The sequence below is a fragment of the Labrus mixtus genome, chromosome 1 (genome assembly GCF_963584025.1).
Source record: "Labrus mixtus chromosome 1, fLabMix1.1, whole genome shotgun sequence".
Lineage (NCBI taxonomy): Eukaryota > Metazoa > Chordata > Actinopteri > Labriformes > Labridae > Labrus > Labrus mixtus.
In genome coordinates, this window is record NC_083612.1 from 21,484,952 (window position 1) to 21,506,782 (window position 21,831).

Sequence of the window (21,831 nt, forward strand, 5' to 3'; positions counted from 1 at the left end):
GGGATCTAAGCCCATCATGATGGGGTGAACTGCAGTATAAACAGAAGAAGAAAAAGATTATTCAATTAACAGTGTGATTAAAAATAAACTGTGTCAAATGAATGTAGCATGATGAAAACAGACTTTTATTGTTCCATTATTATTATTATTCCATTATTACTTTTATTGTTCCATTATTCACCATGCACCTTAATAACTTATCATTTAGTATTTGCCTACTTGCACATAGCTCTGTATATATATATTTATTTCTCGTTTACTGCACATAGTTCTGGTTACATCTGTTTACATCTGTTAGTCCGATCACTGTCCACTTATATCTACTCTTTTATATTTTGTATTTTTAAGTTAAGTTTAAGCTTTAAGTTGTATTTAAATTGACACTTTATATTTAGGTTAAAATGTTTCGTTTACTTGCACTGTTGTTAATTTACTGCTCTGTGTGCCTTTGAATTGCCCCCCGGGGACAAATAAAGTTTTTTGAATTGAATTGAATTGAATTTTAATCATACTAGATGTAATTCTCTGTTCATGCTTGGGTTGTCACGTTTCCACAATATAATATATTTAGATAGATAGATAGATCGATAGGAATAAAATAGAAACGAGAGGTCTCCAGGCTGCAGCAGCATGGGAAGAGAAAAATGCATGAGGCGAGACGCCATGAGAGGAGAGGTCTCCAGGCTGCAGCCATACCTGTACCCGCTCAGACATCCACAAAGCTTCTACCATTACCCAACACACGGCTGTCATTAGCTCAGGCACACACTAAAGGAACACGGCACGCTGTCACCATCTGCTGGAGGCACAGCAGATGACAGTATGTTTTTCTCACCGCTGTCCCTTTGTCCACGAATTCCGTTTGAATAAAGTTTTGAGTAATCCTTTTCCGCTGCCCCTGTGAATTGTTGGATTGCAATGGCTGCTCCCTCGTTTGTAACATACGCGTTGTGTCTACGAAAGCCGTAGTGTTATTGTTTTCCGGTAACAGGCAGCTGAACGCCCATTTTCTGACCGTAGACCTGAAACATCAACCTTTATAATCGAGTTTCTTCTTTTTAGACCATAATAAACACGTGGACGTTTTTCGCATCTTGTCGCCAGGCCTTGTTGTCAGGGCAGAACCTGATATCTCGCAGACTAAACAAGGCCAGCAGCCATATCCAAGGTACGCATCAATTTCATTCATTTCACCTAAGCGATATTAAACAAGGACTTTGTCTTTAACTATGAGTCGAGCCTCGTTTGTGACCTTGGATACCTTACATGCAAGATGTTTGTAACTAATGCGGCTGGAGAAGATACAGAAAGTGCAAATGTTATGAAGTTACTGTCTGCCTTGTTAGGTTAGAATATTTTGAAGGCGCCTTTTTTTTAATCTGAATAACAACATTATTATCATTATTCACGGTGAATAAAAACATCTGTCTTTCAACAATGCTCTGTCAGGAAAGTATCAATCTTTGTTTCAGTGTAGAAATAAATGGATTTGTAGACTGCCATAAAAAATACTCCATACGTCCATATTATTGTTCAAGCTTCTTCAGATTGTCTGATATTTGCAGTCATGTCATGGTTGATGATTGCTGATATAATAGTTAATTACAAAGGAATTTATAGGCAACACTTTTCTCTCAGGAGTTCCAACTATGAGTCTTAATCTTATCTTTGTTAAAGTGAATCTATTTTGAACTTTTTGTCTGTTGATCTATCGAAAGTAAAAATACCTGACAAATATTTCTTAGGAATCCAGGTTGATGTGATTAGCAGCATTAATCACCTTTTTGACCTCTTGTAATTGAAATTGAATGATTTAGTAGTTAATGAAATTATTGCAATATACAGCCTTAGCAGTGCTCAACTATTAGTTAGAAAAATAGTAAATATTTTGTATTTTACCCATATTTACCTTTTGCAATGTCATTTGCCCCCACAGATTATGGATGATGATGATGTGTCCATGCACAGGCTGGAAGGGATGGATCCAACGGCTCAAGTTGGCGGACTGATAGTTAAGAAGAAGAGCGCTGCTGCAGAGCCCCATGTTTTCCGAGCACCTACTCCACGCACCTCCTTGCTCGGCTTGGATCTGCTGGCTGCTCAGAAAAGGAAGGAGCGTGAGAGTAAGGAACAGTCTGATGGTAGTGGGGATGACAGAAATACAAAGAGGTCCAAAGTTTCGTCCTTTAAGGACTGGGAGGAAGCAAAAAGTGACTCTGGGTCTGATGAAGAAGACGAAGAAGATGATGATGAGAAAAAACAAAATACTAAGAAGGAGAGGTAAGGAGTATAAACAATGTATCATTTAAGATAGTTTCTGTTCACTGAAAGGCAGGGGACACCGTTTGGTCGTGTTTGTGGATAGTTTTTTTTTTTCCACCGTGGCACTCTCAAAGCTATTGAGATTAACTTTGCATTATAGAAAAAAAAAAAAGCAAATTATCTTGAAACATAACCACGCCTTTCTTTGAATTTTGTTGCCTCCAAGCATTTTATTGGTTCCTCCTTTTACTCATTGATCATTTACTCACTGTAATGGTATACAAACAGTATGACCAATGTTTAATATTTCATTCCAGTCTTCCCAGCAGGAAGTATCGTGTGACCGGCTCAGAGACGCCCTCAAACCCCGGAGGTGTAAGTGAAGAGTTCCGACGCAGACACCAGCAGAGAGAGAAAGACAGACGAGAACATGGAGTGTACGCCTCGTCCAAAGAGGACAAGAACAGAGACAGAGACAGAGACAGAGAAAGGAGCAGAGATAAAGGAAGAGACCGAAAAAGTGAAAAGGGTAAACATCACTAAAGTAACTTAAAGTCATGTTGTAGTAATTGATTAATGGATAGTGAAAGCAACTTCTTTCTCAGTTGGCGTTGTTGAGAAAAACTTTTCTTCTTGTCTCTGTGTGCCAGATGAGCGCGAGGGCAGCCGTAGCCGTGGCAGTAGCAGCAGTCGGTCGGAGCGAGGGGAGAGAAGCGAACGTTCACAGAGAGAGGGCTGGTCCGATCGTATCAGTCGGGGGACGAAGAGAGATGAACCTCAGTCACCACAGCATCGCCCCAGAGGTGCTTTAGTTTTATTAAATTGCTTTAATTTCAAGACGTACATTTCCATGTTTCCATGTTGTTTCCAGGAGTGTTCACTTGGTTTGTTGACTGGACTTATTTATGTCGTTTATATAGATGCTTTCACACCCTCGCACTCGAACTGGGAGGAGGATGACAGCGGCTATTCCAGTTCAAGGCACTCCCACTGGGAGTCTCCGTCTCCAGTCCTCTCTCACAGAGAGTCAGATCGCTCTGAACGAAGCCATCGCTCCGGACAAGAGAGTGAGAGAAGGGACAGGTAAACAACCATTGCTTTTGATTTGTTTAAAGTTTAAGGGCGCACTCACACTAAGGGGAGAGGGGGACAATTGTGCTTAAGCACGGCACGGCACAACTTTGCCTAGTGTGAGCGCGCACTAAATGCCACTGAACTCAAAAGTAGAAACCTCCTAACAAAGATAAGATGACGGCTCCGTGCACTCAATGCTATAAACAACAAAGCAGGTATATTCCTCAATAGCCATAAAAAATGTAACAAGTAACATTTTAATTAGCATCATTGTTGCTTAATAATATAAAAAATTAGATTAACAACCAATGCATGGAATGACAAACCTTTTTAGTTACAGCGGTTATTGTTTTAACATTGACACATTATCAAGCTCCATGATGCGATTATTCACATTTAATCTGCACACTGTCATCAGAACACACCTTTGTACAGTGAAGTTAGGCTATACACATTGACATGAAAAGCTTTGTTTCTGAGGTTCTTTTGCTTATATTATATGACACTGTCTCTCTGTTGTGTCCTTAGGTCAGTCAGAGGTCGTTACCCTGATGACACACCGCTGCCCACCCCGTCATACAAGTACAACGAGTGGGCCAATGACAGGAAACATTTGGGTTCTACACCTCGTCTATCGCAAGGAAAAGGTACTACTCCAAAAACCAGCAGGTTTTGCGTATGCGGAAGATTTAAGTACTGCTTGTCCCGTAACATTATTCTTATTCTGTCTCTTCTTCAGGTAGGAAAGAAGATGGCGAGGGAGGAATCATGTTTGATAATGAGAGCGAGAAAGACCAGTGGCAGGAGGATCAGAAGGTGAGTCACAGCTGTCATTCATTCATGTCTTACAGAAGCGTTTTAACTTTCTCTGGTGTGAAGATTTTTTTCTACATCTCCTGTTGTGTCACTATTTTTGCAGCAAGCTGACAGAGATTGGTACATGATGGACGAAGGCTATGACGAGTTCCACAACCCTTTCACTACCACCTCTGAAGAATATGTGAAGAAGAGAGAGCAGATCCTCCAGAAGCAGACTCAGAAAAGAATCTCTGCCCAGAAACGACAGATCAACGAGGTACATCACAGTACTATATGTGTTTATATATGTATGTATATGTATATATGTCTTGTTAGTGCATCTGTCTGCCTGTGGGTCTTGCTAACAGGCTGTGTTTCTTGACTCAGGATAATGAGCGGTGGGAGACCAACCGCATGCTGACCAGTGGTGTAGTGCAGAGGCTGGAGGTGGATGAAGACTTTGAGGAGGACAATGCTGCCAAGGTTCACCTGCTGGTTCACAACCTGGTTCCCCCCTTCCTGGACGGAAGAATAGTCTTCACTAAGCAGGTGATCTAAACAGTTCATAATCAGAGGCCTGTAATCACCAGGCTCTGGGTTCAGGTGGATTTATAGCTGTAAACATAACTTCAACATGTACATAGCTAAAATATGTTACAAGTTTGGTTTTGGTCTAACTGCTTGTTGATGTTGTTTTTTTTCCCTGCTGCAGCCAGAGCCTGTCATCCCTGTGAAAGATGCTACCTCTGACATGGCCATCATCTCTCGTAAAGGCAGTCAGCTTGTTCGAAAACATCGCGAGCAGAAAGAACGCAAGAAGGTTAGCTTGATTTTGACTGATCTGCATGTACTATTCAGACAAATGCAGAGGCCTGGTGAATGGGTCTGCCCGGGCTTTTTTGATCCTGATCAGGGATATGACAGTTATTCTAACATTTCTATTGTAAAAACATCTGTAAGGAAGGTTGCTGGAGGGGAAATGGATGTATTAACCTTTAAAAAGGAATCCAAGTGATCGAATCTGGAATATCCGTACATTTAAAATTATAGGGCCCTTTAAAGCATTCTGACTTCTGCAAGAAGTAAAAATCATTTAGTAGCAAATGCCAAGCTTATAACACAGGAACTAGAAAGTAGACCATCATTAGGGATGTGTGATGAAAGGTTGTCGCCTGGTTGTGGTGAAAGCCAGAACATTTTATTAGTATGAAAAAAAGTGTGAAGAGGATGTAGACACATATAACAGATACTTTTGTTGATATTTATCCATTTATAGAACCCAAAATAAATATAGACCATTCAAAAATACTACCAGGTTTCTAATGATACAAAGCTTAATGCAAATGGGTGAAGCGTCCCTTTAAGCTTCAGTGTTTAGCCAGCTCTATATCGATCTGGAAACCTTTCTGCTCTCTAACCTCGCTCCATTTTTCAAAAAGCATTCTCCAATATTAATCCTGGTTTTACCACGCTTTTTTAGGTCTGGTAGAATGACTTATATCTGAACCAGTTTGCTTGACTGCTTTCAACACCTGTTGGTTTATTGTGATTACTGGTCTCATGTCTGGCAAAAACCGAGGGGCGTCCAAAATGGCCGTGTGGGGGTGACTCAAAACTGTCTACTTCCCTGGTCAAAACAAAAACAAACCGTTCCGGACCGGAATAGAAACTTAGAAGGAAGACATACATATGCTGCTGCGTTGTCAGAGAAGCCAGCACTTTAACATAGCATGTTTCTTTAATGTTGGATGATATAGTCAGGTCATTATGATTTAATTCAGTAGATATTACATATTGCTCCTTTAATACTGATAAGACAATTCTTAGGGTTTCATGGTCACATTCACGTCAGGTTGATAATCTCAATGTTGTCAAGCTTCATCATTACAGTAATTCATGTATTCCTGATCAGCCTACCTTGGCAAGTTAATGACATTTAAACTGCAAACCACCATCAGTGACTTAAGATAACAAGACAAATGTAACCCCAGAGCCTGTGTCATCTCTTTGCTGTGTTGAATGTCCATCAGACGGAAAGCTTGACTCCTGTTGCAAACTTTGTCTTCATAACCGTGTGATTTAACTGGAATAATTATGATTTCAGGCGCAGCACAAACACTGGGAGCTGGCAGGAACTAAGTTAGGGGACATCATGGGGATCAAGAAGACAGAGGAAGCAGACACCTCTGGGGGCCAACCAGTCGGCGAGGACGGCAAAGTTGACTACAGGTACCAGACTGTCTTTTGAAAAAGCCTGAAGTTTGACAAGATTTCAAATGTTCTTTTTTAATAATTCACAGGCTCAACTCCAAGAAGTGTTATATCAGTCTGTCTGATGTTCAACATACATTTTTGGTGGTTTTCTCTCTCAGAGCGGAGCAGAAATTTGCAGACCACATGAAAGATAAGTCTGAGGCTAGCAGTGAATTTGCTAAGAAGAAGACTCTTCTGGAGCAGAGACAGTACCTTCCTATTTTTGCTGTCAGACAACAACTTCTAAACATCATAAGGTAATATTCTTCACTTATTTTCACTTTACATCACTCCTCAACACTGATGAGATCTTTTTTGATTAACCTATAGCTTTTCAATGTGATTGCTGCCGTCTATAGGGACAATAGCATCGTGATTGTTGTTGGAGAGACGGGCAGTGGGAAGACCACCCAGCTGACTCAGTACCTGCACGAGGACGGCTACACGAGCTATGGCATGGTGGGTTGTACCCAGCCCCGAAGAGTAGCAGCCATGAGCGTGGCCAAGAGAGTCAGTGAAGAGATCGGCACTAACTTGGGAGAGGAGGTGAGACAGTGGACAACTCGAGCAAACATCACCACATTCACCAATATATAGCTATCTAGTATTTTCTGAAAGATTTACAAAATGGTAAGGAGCAATTATGCTGAATATGAACTAGAACTACAATGATTTCCATGCTTTGAGATGTATGCGTTAGAATATTTGTAGTTTAAAACAGTGACTTATTTTCATAGTTATTTTAAATCAGGCTAGTGTTTGGATGTGTTCTGATCACATTTGTGTTTCTGCAGATTGGATTTTGATGCAGCCGTTTGCTTCAGCCGAGACAATTTTACTACTAAAATAGTATCCCATGGGAAATAGTCAGATTCAGTAAATTAAACACATGTGATGCAATCATTAACTTAAAGTAAATGTTTTCACAGCTAATTTAGGAATGGTATTTCTAAATTGAACAAGAGAGCAGCTAAAGTATTTTGTAAGAGTTTATATTTTTTAAGAGTATCAAAGATTTAAATGAACTAATGCAGTAAAACTGTGGGGACTTCTATTCTGTTGTAAGGTGTATAGAATGACTTGGTCTCATAATTACTGAACTATGTAACGCTCAGTCTGAGACGCTCTCTTTCTCAAACCCATTAGTGACTGACATGCTGAATCACACCGCCATCTAGTGGACAAATGGAAAAATGTAGTTGTTTTTTTTTTGCCTTTATTTATTTATTTGTTTATTTGAAATGGACATACAGTAACATTGGTGCTGAAACATTAAACCATGCACAAGTCTCAGATGAATTGCTCTTAGTGTTTTTAGCAAAATGATAATTTGCAACACCTGTCTACAGGAGGCTTTTAGAAATAACAGATAGAAAATAAAAACAGCTCAGTTATAAATACTGTACAGTTATGAATGCAACGGGGATAAAATACGGTTACAAAGAGAAGGCAGCAAAAATATACGGCAGACATTTGTGATCTCATGTACGTTTACGTGTGGGAGCAATTTAGTTTCTCCTTCAGCCATGATTTAATACCTTTGTTAAAAATATTAAAACTGTGTTGCATTATAGTGTGGCAGTCTGAACTGAGGAGAAACAACAGCTGTACCACTGGTTAAATAGCTCAAATAACAGGCACAGCTGTCAAACACTGCTCTCTTACTGCGAACAACACTAAGTTTAGGTTGTATTTTTAATTTTGTATAAGGTCAGGTCAATACAAACAGTTGTCTAATGTAAACTTATAAAGTATGTGTTTCATGTTATCTTGGGTTGAATTTTCTGCTTTTTTTCTGCAGGTGGGTTATGCGATTCGTTTTGAAGACTGCACGTCTGAGAAAACATTAATTAAGTACATGACGGACGGTATCCTGCTCAGGGAGTCTCTGAGGGAGTCAGACCTGGACCACTACAGTGCTGTTATCATGGACGAGGCTCACGAACGCTCACTGAATACAGATGTGTTGTTTGGCCTGCTACGTGAGGTCAGTACATGACGACACCCTTTACAGATAAAAGTCTTTTTGTTATTTTCAAGACATACAAACAGCTACATTTCCTGTGTGTCTAAATGATGGATTGCCGTGTTGGTTTGTTGTTTCCTTGTAAGATTTCAGTGTAATAACCCATTGATTACATTCTGTTATATCTCCCCTGTTTGCTGTTTTCCATCAGGTTGTGGCTCGACGCACTGATTTAAAACTCATAGTAACTTCTGCAACTATGGACTCAGACAAGTTTGCTGCATTCTTTGGCAACGTACCCATATTCCACATCCCGGGGAGAACGTTTCCCGTAGACATCTTGTTTAGCAAGGTATGCCTCTGTTTCTTTTCTCCTTTCACTGATAAGGAATCACACTACATCCTCAAATCATCATTTATCTGCTCTTAGATCATTTTGGCACATTAATGTGCTCCAAACAAGCCCGCTCGTCTTTATTTGTAATTCAGTCTTTAACCCTTAAAAATCAACTTTATCAAACTGTAAGAAAAGCATGTCAGAAAGGCGTGAAATAATCTGTAAAATAATCAACATAATTTAGTCTTTTTTTCTCTCAAATCTTACAGCTTTCAGTTTGAAAAAAAATGTACAACTCTGAAATATACTCAAAACCCTTACACGTGACTTTAATATATATTTTCTAATGTGTCATTATTATAAGAACGGTGATTGTTTGTTGAAGGGTGTTTCAGGGTTTGAATGTTGTGCTCTGTGTTATGTAGACTCCTCAGGAGGACTATGTGGAGGCAGCAGTGAAGCAGGCCCTGCAGATCCACCTCAGTGGCTTGATGGGAGACATTCTCATATTCATGCCCGGGCAGGAGGACATTGAGGTGAGGGACATGTGGCAGGGTTATCTTTCAGTTATTGCATATTCAAAGACTGTGATCTAGATTGAAGCTGCTGTATGAATAGGTCAAAGCAGTAAATCTAAAATGATTGAATGAAGGCATGTTTCAAAAGTTTTGGTGTCATACTTTCTCAATCGTTGGCCTTTCAGGGTAAGACAATCCTATTTCACAGGATAAGCATAACGTATGTACCATACTAATAAACCATCAGGACAGGAGTTTATCTGTCAATCAGCACCCTGCTGTCACTGTTTTAATATATTCTTGTCTTGCAGGTGACCTCCGATCAGATTATAGAGCGGTTGGAGGACTTGGAGAATGCTCCTGCTCTGGCAGTGCTGCCCATCTACTCACAGCTGCCATCTGATCTCCAAGCCAAGATCTTTCAAAAGGTTTGCGTCTGTTACTGCCTGTAATGATGTACGCTTTTCTACACGTTAAGTCAATAATTACTTGTAATTAAAACAAAGTTGCCTGTCTTGAATGTCTCTTTTGCCAGGCTCCAGACGGTGTGAGGAAATGCATTGTTGCTACAAACATCGCTGAGACCTCTCTGACTGTGGATGGAATCATGTTTGTTGTGGACGCAGGATACTGCAAACTTAAGGTACACTATGTCACATGTATTATTTTTTTTACAACATCACTCTTGAATAACATTTCACCGTAAACACGTTTAAACTAATCTGAAACCATTTGTATTTTCTTTAACAGGTTTTCAATCCGCGCATCGGTATGGACGCTCTACAGGTTTATCCCATTAGCCAAGCTAATGCCAACCAGCGATCTGGTCGAGCAGGACGTACAGGACCAGGGCAGTGTTACAGGTAATAACCATGGTCTTATCTCTGTGTTGAGCTGGAATAGGTGAATAGTTAATACAATGTTCAGGTTCTTACAATTCTTTCTAGTCTTCTGAGAGACGGAGCTTGCATTTCTTTCTCACTCTGTTGTCTCTTTTAGTTCACATACCACAAAAAAGATAACAGAACATGTACAAACGTCTGTGTATTTTCATTCTTTGTTTAAAAACATGTGATTTTAGTTTGATGGCATCATCACTTAAATGACTTAACATGTGTCTGTCTGCCCTCCTCCTCTCCAGACTCTACACTCAGAGCGCCTATAAGAATGAGATGCTGACTACGACCATACCAGAGATCCAGAGGACCAACCTGGCTAACGTGGTCCTGCTGCTGAAGTCTCTTGGGGTTCAGGATCTGCTCATGTTCCACTTCATGGACCCTCCACCTGAGGACAACATGCTCAACTCCATGTACCAGCTCTGGATCCTGGGAGCTTTAGACAACACAGGTGAGGAGAGAACCACGGGCACCAAAGTATAACATACCTGCAATCACAAGGCATTTCTTTTTAGAGAGACTTCCTGTATGTAAGTAATAAAGTAATATACTGTATTTCATGAAGTCCCCAAAGACAAGAACAACATATAAATCTAACACATATCTGCTCTTTGGTCTGCTCTTTTTTTTTATAGAATCGATGATATTAATTTTATACAGCCTACTTTATGAACCAGAGTGGCAACTTCTGATTATTTTCATTATCAAGTCATCTAGTAGTATTTATTTTCAGGTAGCATATTGATTAACAGATTTTCTTTAAATATCAGCAAATTTTGATTCAATTCCATAACAGGTAACAAGATGAAAAAAAAAAGTAGATAATCTAAATTGTGGCCATTTGTCGATGGATCGCTCCATCTTGTATAAATAATGCCATGCATAGTATCCTGATGTTTTGTTATGCCAGTTTTCATCCCTGCTCTCCTCGTAGCCTCACAAGTCTTCAACCGCTCTTTAGTTTAGTAGAGCTAAACAACATAAATCATCCTCTTTTTGAGATGAAGGTGAAGCTGAAGGTGAAGCAGTGACGGAGAATATTGGCTATTTAAGGGCTGTATTTCTCCCTCAGTGCTGCTTTGAGCGCTTACACACACAGCGATGCTGACAACACAAACACAGGCAGGAGACCAGCTGTTTAGAGGATGCTTTGGTGATGATGCAGACACTACAAACAGGCCTGGAGGACGCTGGTTTAGCTGGTGGAGTAATTGCCTAGTAACCGATCCTGTGTGTGATTTGACTGGCTGAGTCTCATTCCTGTCTCATCCTTAGCCAGATTCTTGGGGATTTAAGGATTTGGGGATAAGGGGGGGACTTTTGATGATTCCCTGTATGGTGTGTTAACAGCAGATTATCTCTGATTAGGGCTTACCTGCCCCAAAACTGGCTGCTCTGCTTCTCTGCTTTTCCTCCTCATAAGCTTCTTAGACTCTGTCGTCTAATCATTTAAATCAGAACCGGCAAAGTTTTTGATCTCACTCTCTCTTTTTTTTTTCTCTCTACAAGTATTCTCAGCTGTCAGCAGTTCATCCTCCTTTCTCATGTTGTTAGACAAATAAGTGTCACTTTATGCCCGCTTCTCCATCACACCCGCTGGCTTTCGATGGAAAAGAAGCTTATCTTGTGCTTCTTCCTCCTAGATTCTCCACGTTTCATGCACTTTGATTTACTTCATGTGTGACCTGGTTGTTGTTGTTTTTCTTTTTTTCTCTCTCAGGTGCTTTGACACCAACAGGACGCCTGATGGTGGAATTTCCCCTTGACCCGGCCCTCTCCAAGATGCTGATTGTGTCCTGCGATATGGGCTGCAGTGCTGACATCCTTATTATTGTCTCTATGCTGTCTGTGCCGGCCATCTTCTACAGACCTAAGGTACACATGTTTATTATGAAGTTTACTGAGTTAAAGTGTCGAAAATAGAAAGGAGGAAGCTCTACAAGCTGACCTTACACCATATGTCCATCACCAAAAACAGACTGACATAATGTTTGGCAGCTGGTGATCATATTGGAGCACTTAGCAGCTTACAAGTAAGATATTTCTAGCAGGCATTAGATGAGGCAAAAACATACATTTACACGACAGCTAACCAGAAACATGATTCCAAACAGATGTTGGTGTTTTGACTGATCAGCTGACAAGGTCTCTGTATGTAGGCCTGTTATACACTGTGATCTTATTGTTTAATCCTCTAATTGATTATTCACACTGTTTTAATGTTTAAGTGTTTTGTTTGTGTATAAATATATCCCACAATGGGAGAAAAATAACCATAAGATGTTAAAAAAAAAAAATTCCACTGATATATAGAAATCTCACTCTGTGTGTCTGTGCAGGGTCGTGAGGAAGAGAGCGACCAGGTGAGGGAGAAGTTCTCGGTCCCAGAGAGTGACCACCTCACCTACCTCAACGTCTACATGCAGTGGAAGAACAACAACTACTCCAGCGTGTGGTGCAACGAGCACTTTATCCACACGAAGGCCATGCGCAAGGTCAGAATTCCTCTGCTACAGCTGTTCTCTCTGTGAACACACTCTGACCCTCCGAAACCTGAATATGTGTACAATTAAATTCAGGTCCTGTAAGACCTATTCATGGTACTATTTTGAATGTTGTCTGCAAATATGACAGCTTCTACTATTTTCTCATGATACATTTTTAAGAACGCCTGAAAGCAGTGATACATTTTCCCATAAAGCAGGCGGTTTCTAGCAGGTTGGATGACTTGTTTGTGGTTCCACTAATAACACCTCCTGTGTTCGTGCAGGTGCGTGAGGTGCGTTCCCAACTAAAGGACATCATGGTGCAGCAGAGGATGAACCTGATTTCCTGCGGGTCGGACTGGGACATCATCAGAAAGTGCATCTGTGCTGCTTACTTCCACCAGGCTGCCAAGCTCAAGGTACTTTGTGCACTCTGGGTTTCCCCTCAGTTAATATGCTATGCCTAGTGGCAACTGGTTGTGGCAGATTTATAGCGGCATAATTACAGAGCGGTGAAATATCCCTCCTGGCCTCACATTAATACAGCGCTAAAATCTGAAAGGGAATTTGAAATCATGACTATATAATCAGGGCTCTCCGTTTGACTTATGAGTAGCCGGCTAACCTAAGCAATCGTAGCCGCGTTGGATATACTTCAAATTTATTTTCCTGCTGTCTTGGCTAGGTGGAGAAGCAAATTAACCCAGAGGACCTGCTTTGCTCTGACCTCAAAATGCACAAGCACACACAGAGACAGAAAGACACAGTTAAACCTCACACAGGGTCCTATTTTCTTGTCAAGAAATCCAGAGTCGTGCGTTAAACGTGTTATTTATGTCTGTGTTTACTCCCAGGGCATCGGTGAATATGTGAACGTGAGGACAGGCATGCCATGTCACCTCCATCCTACCAGCTCCCTGTTTGGTATGGGCTACACCCCGGACTACATCATCTACCACGAGCTCGTCATGACGACCAAGGTCTGTGAGCTGAAGAACTTTTGGGAGCATGACATGAAATAATGCAATATGTTTTGTGGATGTTACAGTTTTGCTTTGTGCTGTAGGAGTACATGCAGTGTGTGACGGCAGTGGATGGAGAGTGGCTGGCAGAGCTCGGCCCGATGTTTTACAGCATCAAACATGCAGGAAGAAGCAGACAGGTAAGACCAGGCAACCGCAGGACTTGCCATACTTTCCATCATATATTTTAGTGTGTGTGGTTTTAAACACACAACCTCTATACCGACTTAAGCGCGTCCTTCACTGTAGTCCTTTCCTCATCTCTCTGTGTCGCTCCTCTAGGAGAACCGTCGCAGGGCCAAGGAGGAGATCACCAACATGGAGGAGGAGATGTCCATGGCTGAGGAGCAGCTGCGATCGCGTCGAGACGAACAGGAGAAGAAGAACAACACCTGCAGCGTTAAGTAAGTCACAGACTAACTCTCCTCTTTGTGCCTCCTCATCACACACGAGCCTCCTCTAACAATAGTTCCCCCATGGCCCTCATTTTCCATACACAGTCAAGATAGAAACGTTTAATTTACCTACCTCACTGCCAATCCATATCTCCCCCCCGCCACACACACACACACACTCACTCACACACTCTCTGCTCACCCTCTCTCACTCTTCATGATGAGCTTTTCTCACCTCTGGTCCCCGCAGACGAGACAAAAAGAAATAATATTGACTCCTGGCTGACCCCCATTACTGCAGCAATTTAAATTGTGCCATAGCAGAGCAGAGAAAGGAGGGGAACGTTCAATTTCAAATTAGACCAAAAAATTAATTTCACACCCATCCGCCAGCTTTGTAGAGAGAAATAAGGTTACAGAGACAGACTTTAAAAAAAAAAAAAAAGCACTTTTATTGTTAATTAATCGGCTGGTTTATCTCTTTGAGTTTGTGTGACCACGTCTGTAACAGATCTGTTGAAAATAATCACACTCGAGGTATAGGATTAAGAATTAGATTTAAGCAGAGGAAGCAGGATGTGTGATAATGAAAGGCGCTGGCTCTCCTGGGCTCCCTCCAGCCTGCCTTTGTCCTCCGGCAGGCCTCACGAGTGTCTCCTCCATGAGCTCACTGTGACCGGGATGGAAGATTTCGTCAGGCTGGCTGCTTATCACCTGACTCCCTGCTCACCAGCACATATCAGTGGTGTGAATTGGTAAATGGTGATGTCAGTTGTTTTGTTTCTAACAGTGGGAAAGTAGCCAAGAGAAAGAGCCACATCAGTTGTAAGCACTAGCAGTGGAGACCTGTGTACTTCCATGTGAAGCATTAAATATGAAAGCCAAGAGTATAAGCTACCAAAGTTCAATCATGTTGACTCTGTATGCTCGTTGGCTAAACCCCATGCTGTCATACTGAATCAAATATGTGAGTAGGGAACATTATTGAAATATGTTAAATAGATGATAAGTGCCAAACCTGCTCTGCTTCTATCTTACCTAGTGTGAATATTTACTACCTCTCTCTCTCATACATTACTGTTCATTTAATCATTAGCTCTTTGGACAGATGTTTTCAAAACACAAAACCTTTTCTAGATGTCACCTTGGTGTCAAGAAAAGTTAAATCCGTTCACTATTTCCTTCCAAAACTGTCTAAACCATGGTGGATAATTCAAGTGAATGATAGAATATCTGCATAGGCCACAAAGTGTTTTTATTGCGAGCTATTATTGAATTCCTTATTGGATTGGATTGAATTTTCTGCATATTAGACAGTCTTTGGTTGAATTTCACTTTTTGTCCAATTGCTACAGTAATTAATTTAGACAGAACTTATACACCTAGCTGCTTCTTTTAAGAAGTTTGACTTTAAAACGTTTGGTAACACTCCTTTTAAAATATGGTATATAAAAAGACTCCTGTGTCCGAACGGCACAATTACAATAATAGGTCAAATTAGACTATAATATATTATATGTGTGCTAAACATATAGACTATTGTTACGTTTGGCTGCACAGTTTACATGATTAGTTTCTTGGGTTCTTTTTATTGTTAGTATAACTCCACATCATGATGATTCTCTGTTCTTTTCTATATGGATTGAAAATCAATTTGTTGACTCCTGGAACCTGCTTGAGTCGTTACACATCACGGTGTCGGTCACGTAGGTCTTGTTCTTCTTTTGTTTAAGTCACTGAACTGATGTGTTGTTTTAGCAGTTTAGCTGCAGATTAATTTCGAGAAGTCTAAATCTTAAAGTCACAATGTCCCTGAGTTATTGATTGTTTGCACAACTCAGTCTAATTCTGAGAGTTTGAAATGATCCGATTGTTTAGAAATGAATGCAAACCGTTGGATACTTGAAAAGAGTCTACTTTCTACCATTAAGCATTGTGTACTGTGCTGGATATGTTTTGCTGTGTAACATACACATTTATAGAAAACTAACCTTGTAGAAAAAAGACTTTGTTCAAATCTGTTGTGAAACACCAAACAGCCTGTGTTTTGAACAGAGAACCACAATTTCACCTGAAGTGAGCACACAGACGGAGAGAAGAGGACACAGTGACAGAAGAAGGTTATGGCCTGATGGTTGTAATTGCTGCAGGTGTGTGTAAGGAAGAGAGAGAGAGATGAGGGAAGTGTGAGCAGTGTCAGGGTGTCACACTTCTGTAATTAAAGATGATAGATTTGCTGTCAGCGGCGTCAGGCTCTACTTCCCGACTCTCATCCCAGAAACACCAGCCTGCCTGTTTGGCCCTCTGCCTGGTCCTGCTTGTTTCATGTTCACATTCTTCTTCAGCCTCGTGTACGAGAGGTTGAACATAATACTAAACTGAGTGAGGGGATTAATGAAGCTTGGTTGTATCTGCACAGTTAATAAACATTTGTCTTGTTTTTGTCTGATTCAGGGCTGTGAAAATCTGCACACCAGGGAGGAAAGAAGATGCCCCCATGACCCCCAGACACCCCTCCGCCCGCTTTGGACTGTAGAAGAGCAGCCATCCAGCAAAGCAGCACACCGACTCCTTCAAGCTGATTTTCTTCCAGACTTGGGACTACACAGACACAAGCAAACACACAATGTCACTTCCACCTTCTTTCTGTCTTTCCCAGCATGGACAACAACTACCTGCAGTTTATGTATGGACCACTAGAGTGAGAACTTGTATAAGGCACAAGACTCAAATAGGAGCCAGCTTCTTCAAAATGCCTCCCTTTACTTTAATCAACAAATAGCTGTTTCCTTTTTAAAAATGAAACAAAGACAGGATGACTTTGTCTTTTATATACTCTATTTATAGGTTGTCATTTTTGACAAAGTGTTTCTTGAATTATTTTATCTGATCTAGAAAAAATCACTGTAAGTTCTGTTGCATTTTCTCCATTCTGAGAATAAGAATACTATCTGATTTCAACGTTTTTTTTGTCTTTGTGCCCTTGTATTTGTCTCCTTGTTCTGTTGTGGCTTAGACAGTGTGTGCCACCCTGAAATGCTCCTCTACAGACTGTAGCACTACTCTAACTGTACTTGTGGCATGAGTGTCTGCAGCCTCTAGAGTTGTCTGATACACACAAATACACACTCATGCATCTTGAGGAATTGACCTTTTGTTTTTCCTACCATCCTTGTTCCACAACTGATTTGCTTCACACAAAACATCAGTGAGGGATTAAAGATATAAGCTAATTTATTTTTGCAAAGCACAAAGCAGCCATCCCTGAATTGTTTTCTCCAAACAAATGTTTGCACATGTGTCTTTTTAAACGGGTAAATTTGTTTGTAGATGTGCGCCCTCCTCTGCCCTCAGCTGACGAGAATATCAAGCGGCTCCAGGTAGACTGGTCTATCTGCAGCGTAACAGTTTATTGAAGGCCATGTTTGGATAGTGTCAACGGTTCTGTTATGTCTTTTTTTAACATGGATCTAACGCAGCAGGAGGACTGCTTGTGTATTTTGTCTCTCAACAGCTTTTGTAAATGAACAAATAAATGTTAGCTATTTTTTAAACGGATGTGTCTTCTTGTGCACTGCAGGGCATAACAGCATTATGTCTTTCAGACGCACTTTTTCAGTTCGTTTTGCATTGGCTAGAAAGATAGCTTAATAAGTGAAAGTGATGCAAGTCAGTTAAAGTTAGCTAGTTAAGGCTATCTGTATATCTAGTTGTTTTCTGCAACTAGATATTAAACCGTGTACTGAAAAGGGGATAACACTTCAGGGGTGAATCTCCTCAATAATGTCTTTTATACATTCTTAGAGCTAAAGGAGATGTTTTTAAATCAGTGCTACAGTTAACCATTCTCCGTATTGATTGATGGTTTTTGTTGAAAGTGAAAAATGCTAATGCTACCATTTACAAGCTAACGAACTAGATTTGCTTTGTTGGTTTGACCATCAGCTCAAAATGAAAGATATCCAGTTGGATTAGTTCCAATGATTCTCATAACTAAGCTAGAAACAACATACTGTACAACATTTCTGCTTAAACAATGCCTTGCATAACCTCAATCATCAAAAAGATGTTGATTCATTTTTGTAACGGACCATTTTTTCCAGCTCTTAAAAGAAAAAAAAAACAATATTCAGTTTGCTTTCATGAGATAAAGAAAAAGCACCAAATCCTCACGTTTTAGAAGCAGAAACTGGGTAATTGTATTTCATTTTTTGTTGATTGAAACAATTAACCAGAATTTCTCTTTATTGATTAATCAATTTAGCTTCAAAACTGACACAAAGTAAGAACAGGTAATGAAGACAACCAGTGTTTAGAGAGGACTTCACATAATCCTAATTGGCATAACAACAACTCTTGCACATATGATGAACTATTTCTTTCCATGAATACATGGTCCTTTATCTCACAGTCACTGTGTATAAACATGGATCAACGCAAACCCAGCAGTGTCCTGTGAGCTACAAAAGAGAAAATGGTCATATTAAAATTCCAAGAATGGTTGTTTTTATTGTCGGCTTCACTAAAGCAAGCCCGGGCGAGTGAATCTGATCAGAGAGAAACAAAAAGCGCCGGTCTGTCCCTCCCTCACTCAGGCACTCGCACCCACAGATGTCACATGTATACATGAGTGATCCCCAGGCTTGAAAGCCCTCAGCTGCAAAGATGTTGATGCGCTTTAGATGAAGAGCGGGGCTACATGTGGGTGGATTGTGTGTTTGGCTTTATTGAAGCTGTATGTAAATCCTCAGGTCACAAGACTGTTGAACAAAAAGCCTGCTGGATGCTGTTCATCACGTTCAGGCTGACATTCCTTGATGTCTCTTAGCTGAACCGTTCGTACTATCTGGCATCAATTTGGAGGCAAAGGAGGAAAAGAAGCGTGTGATTTCTTTTAATGTAGTGAGCAACAACTCGCTGTTTTTTCTCTTTTCTGGATCCATGTACAGCAATCCTTTTCTTGTTGGTCAGTGATGGCCTGTCTCACTGTAACCCTTATGCAAATAAGCGTGATTATGAGCGTTCCCTCAACCTCCTCAATCCTCCAAGGCGTCTTGATTGAGTGTGGCAGGCGGAGGAGGGGATGGCTATAATGGACTCCACCAACTTTAATGAGACAAATCTCAGCTATGGGCTGACATTTTGAAATAGTCCTTGTGAATGACAGTGTCAGCAGTCACCTTTACCAAAGCTTTCCAGGGAAGGTCCTTGTAATGATGGAGGGAATTAAGATGGCCTCCAAGGTGGTATATAGGAGCCTTAGGATTAGGGTGCACAGCCACGCCTCTTGTATGGGCTTTGCTGCCACACCCAAAATATAGAAGAGTCAGCTCTCGGCTGAGGACTACGCATCATCATCCTGAGATTTGATGGAGGGATTACTTTGAATGTTAGCTGTTGACCACTGTGAGATTTGTCGAGATGAGCTGTCCCTCACTTTATCTGCCCCGCCCTTCATTCTCCTCTAATTTCCCCCCTTCCTTGTGTGTCTGGTGGCAGACAGGGACAAGCTCTGCTGTCATTACAAACTTAATAAGAGCAGAAGTGAGATTGATGAGAAAAACACAGGCATCAACTGCTCTTTTAATTAACTCTTGTCCCATAATGGTGGCGGGACTGAGCCGCTGAGCAAAGAATGAGACGTTTTCTTTCTCTTTCCAACCCCATTCTGTTTTGTTGCCTCGCTCACCCCCGATAATGAACAGCCTTCTGGGACCCAATTACATCCAAGGCTGCATTAGAAGCACAGCAGGCCCAGTGGAAACTTCAGCTGAGTTCCCCCCCCCCCCCTCTCCCCCACCCCCCTCTCCCTCCCTGTTACCCTGCTGGAGATGGCCTTCACTTGATTGAATTTTGAATCTTTTACCCTCCCAACAAACACCCCCTCGTCTTCTGTAGTCCCCTACCTTCACCAGATCTGAACATATGTGGTTTTTGATGGAAACAGGAGACGGTATAATCTTGTTGTTCGCTGTCCTTCACTTGGTAATTGCTTGCACTGATGGACTGGCTTTGTGTACAAGGTACAGGGCAGCATGAATTTGTGCACTAAAGCCTGTGTTGTGTCCCTTCAAATAGGACATGTGAAAGGAGTTGGTCTTTATGGTACACAACAATACACGGTCATGACAATATTTAGGTTGTAAAAACACATTTTAATACAGCTTTTTAATTCATCTTTTTATTGTGAAAAAAAACAGTTTGTTCATGATAGAAGGAAATGTCACTAATTCAAACAAGTTTAAGACAATATCTCAACACCACCTGCAGCACAGAGCCATGTCAGTGAATACTTATTAGCAGCTGTCATTGAAAACATCTTTTTGAAATGTTAAGAATGAGTCTACAGCAACCTCACCGACCCAGTAAATGTGGCTAACTTTAGCACAGTGTTACGTTGGCTAAATGCTAACAATAAATATGCTAAAATGTTAGCATTTGAGAGATGTGTAAACCATCTATTTAGAGGATGTTCGACGCTTAATTTGAGATGCGACCAGACTGAATTGAATTTCTTGAAGAAGTTTCATTTGATATCTAAAAGGTTTTTGTTTCATTTATTTAGTACTATTTACTCTTGAACCTAACTGTTAGACAAATTAAGGTATCAAGAAGGTTTCACATTTCATCATCTGACTAAGTGCCATGGTAATCCATAAAGTGGCATTTCAGTAAAATCTAAAATTGTCTACCCTATGTCGGGGCTAGAGAAAATGTAAGGGGACCAAAGTCAGCACGATATATTGTCCTTACACTATGACTGTACCAAATGTCTTGGTTATCTATCTGAGTAACACAGAGATCCTTAGAGTAGCTCCATTTGTGTCGCTACCCTAATGTCAACACAATTTAATTATTAGGCTCTTGTTCAGAAAATCCCCAGACACCGGAAGTCTCTTGTAGGACAGTATGACAGCTGAATGTCTTTAGATGGGACAGCCTCTGAATGCAATGCTTTGGGGTATCAAAGGCATTAATAACAATTATTGGTGTTCAGTTTCCTCAGACACCTTAAGTGTGCTGTATTGACTGCTATGCTGGAAAGAATGTTGCCTATTGATTTGGCCAAGGCAGAAAGCGATGTTGTCCTCTTCCTGTAGGGCTGGAATTAATCCTAACATGCTGCAAGCCAGTGAACAACTTACCTTCCGCTTCCCAGTGACAGAGGAGAGCCACCTAACTGCTTCTGTGAGATCCACTGGGTTTCCTCACTGATGCCATCTGACAGTCGCACCAAACAAGCAATGGACACAAACAAATGCATGAAATCACAGGATGCTGCACGGAAATAGAAACACAAATAGCTGTTGCAACTTCTTTGGGAGCTGGAGGGTATCATTGACTACAGTGGGAGGAAAATATTGTTTTGACAAATAAGTAATTGAATTGTGTTTCCAACAAATGATCCATTAAACACAAAATTAATGGATTATTTTTCATGAACTTTGGTTGTTTCAAGTCAAACTGATTTGTTTTAACAAACAACAGTATATACGTCTGTTAACTTTAATGTTAGTGTGTGTTGCATCATGCAGTTATGCTTTTACTGGTCCATTGTCTCTTCCCTAACCAACACTTTGTGTGTACTGTACTACCATGCTTGGTCCAAGTCCCTGTGGACTGTGTGGTTACTAACAGCTCATCCACAATTGCTTAGGGGTCTTATTTTGTTCTCCAAAAAAGACTTTATACTGTCAAACTCAGACATCCCATGTGATTGAAGGCCGATAGGCATGGAACTCTCAGAGCTGCCCTCAAAGCTGCAACAATGCCTGCTTTCACACAGCCAACTTATGGTGGGTGGAATGGAAGAACAAAGGC

The 21,831-nt window shown here is 40.8% G+C and overlaps 1 protein-coding gene across 1 annotated transcript; it reads left to right on the forward strand.

Annotated features, from left to right (window-relative positions):
* Nucleotides 1–883: 883 nt before the first annotated feature.
* Nucleotides 884–17,564, forward strand: dhx38 (DEAH (Asp-Glu-Ala-His) box polypeptide 38). The gene is made up of 27 exons (XM_061038345.1): nt 884–1,168; nt 1,937–2,280; nt 2,580–2,791; nt 2,913–3,065; nt 3,183–3,345; nt 3,865–3,983; nt 4,076–4,152; nt 4,256–4,411; nt 4,522–4,683; nt 4,847–4,954; nt 6,239–6,363; nt 6,507–6,644; nt 6,747–6,933; nt 8,189–8,374; nt 8,565–8,705; nt 9,116–9,226; nt 9,520–9,636; nt 9,744–9,851; nt 9,959–10,071; nt 10,350–10,558; nt 11,828–11,982; nt 12,447–12,602; nt 12,878–13,012; nt 13,448–13,573; nt 13,660–13,755; nt 13,898–14,019; nt 16,465–17,564. The coding sequence occupies exons 2-27, from the start codon at nt 1,940–1,942 to the stop codon at nt 16,544–16,546; spliced, it is 3,798 nt and encodes a 1,265-aa protein (XP_060894328.1). The 5' UTR covers nt 884–1,168; nt 1,937–1,939; the 3' UTR covers nt 16,547–17,564.
* Nucleotides 17,565–21,831: the final 4,267 nt, after the last annotated feature.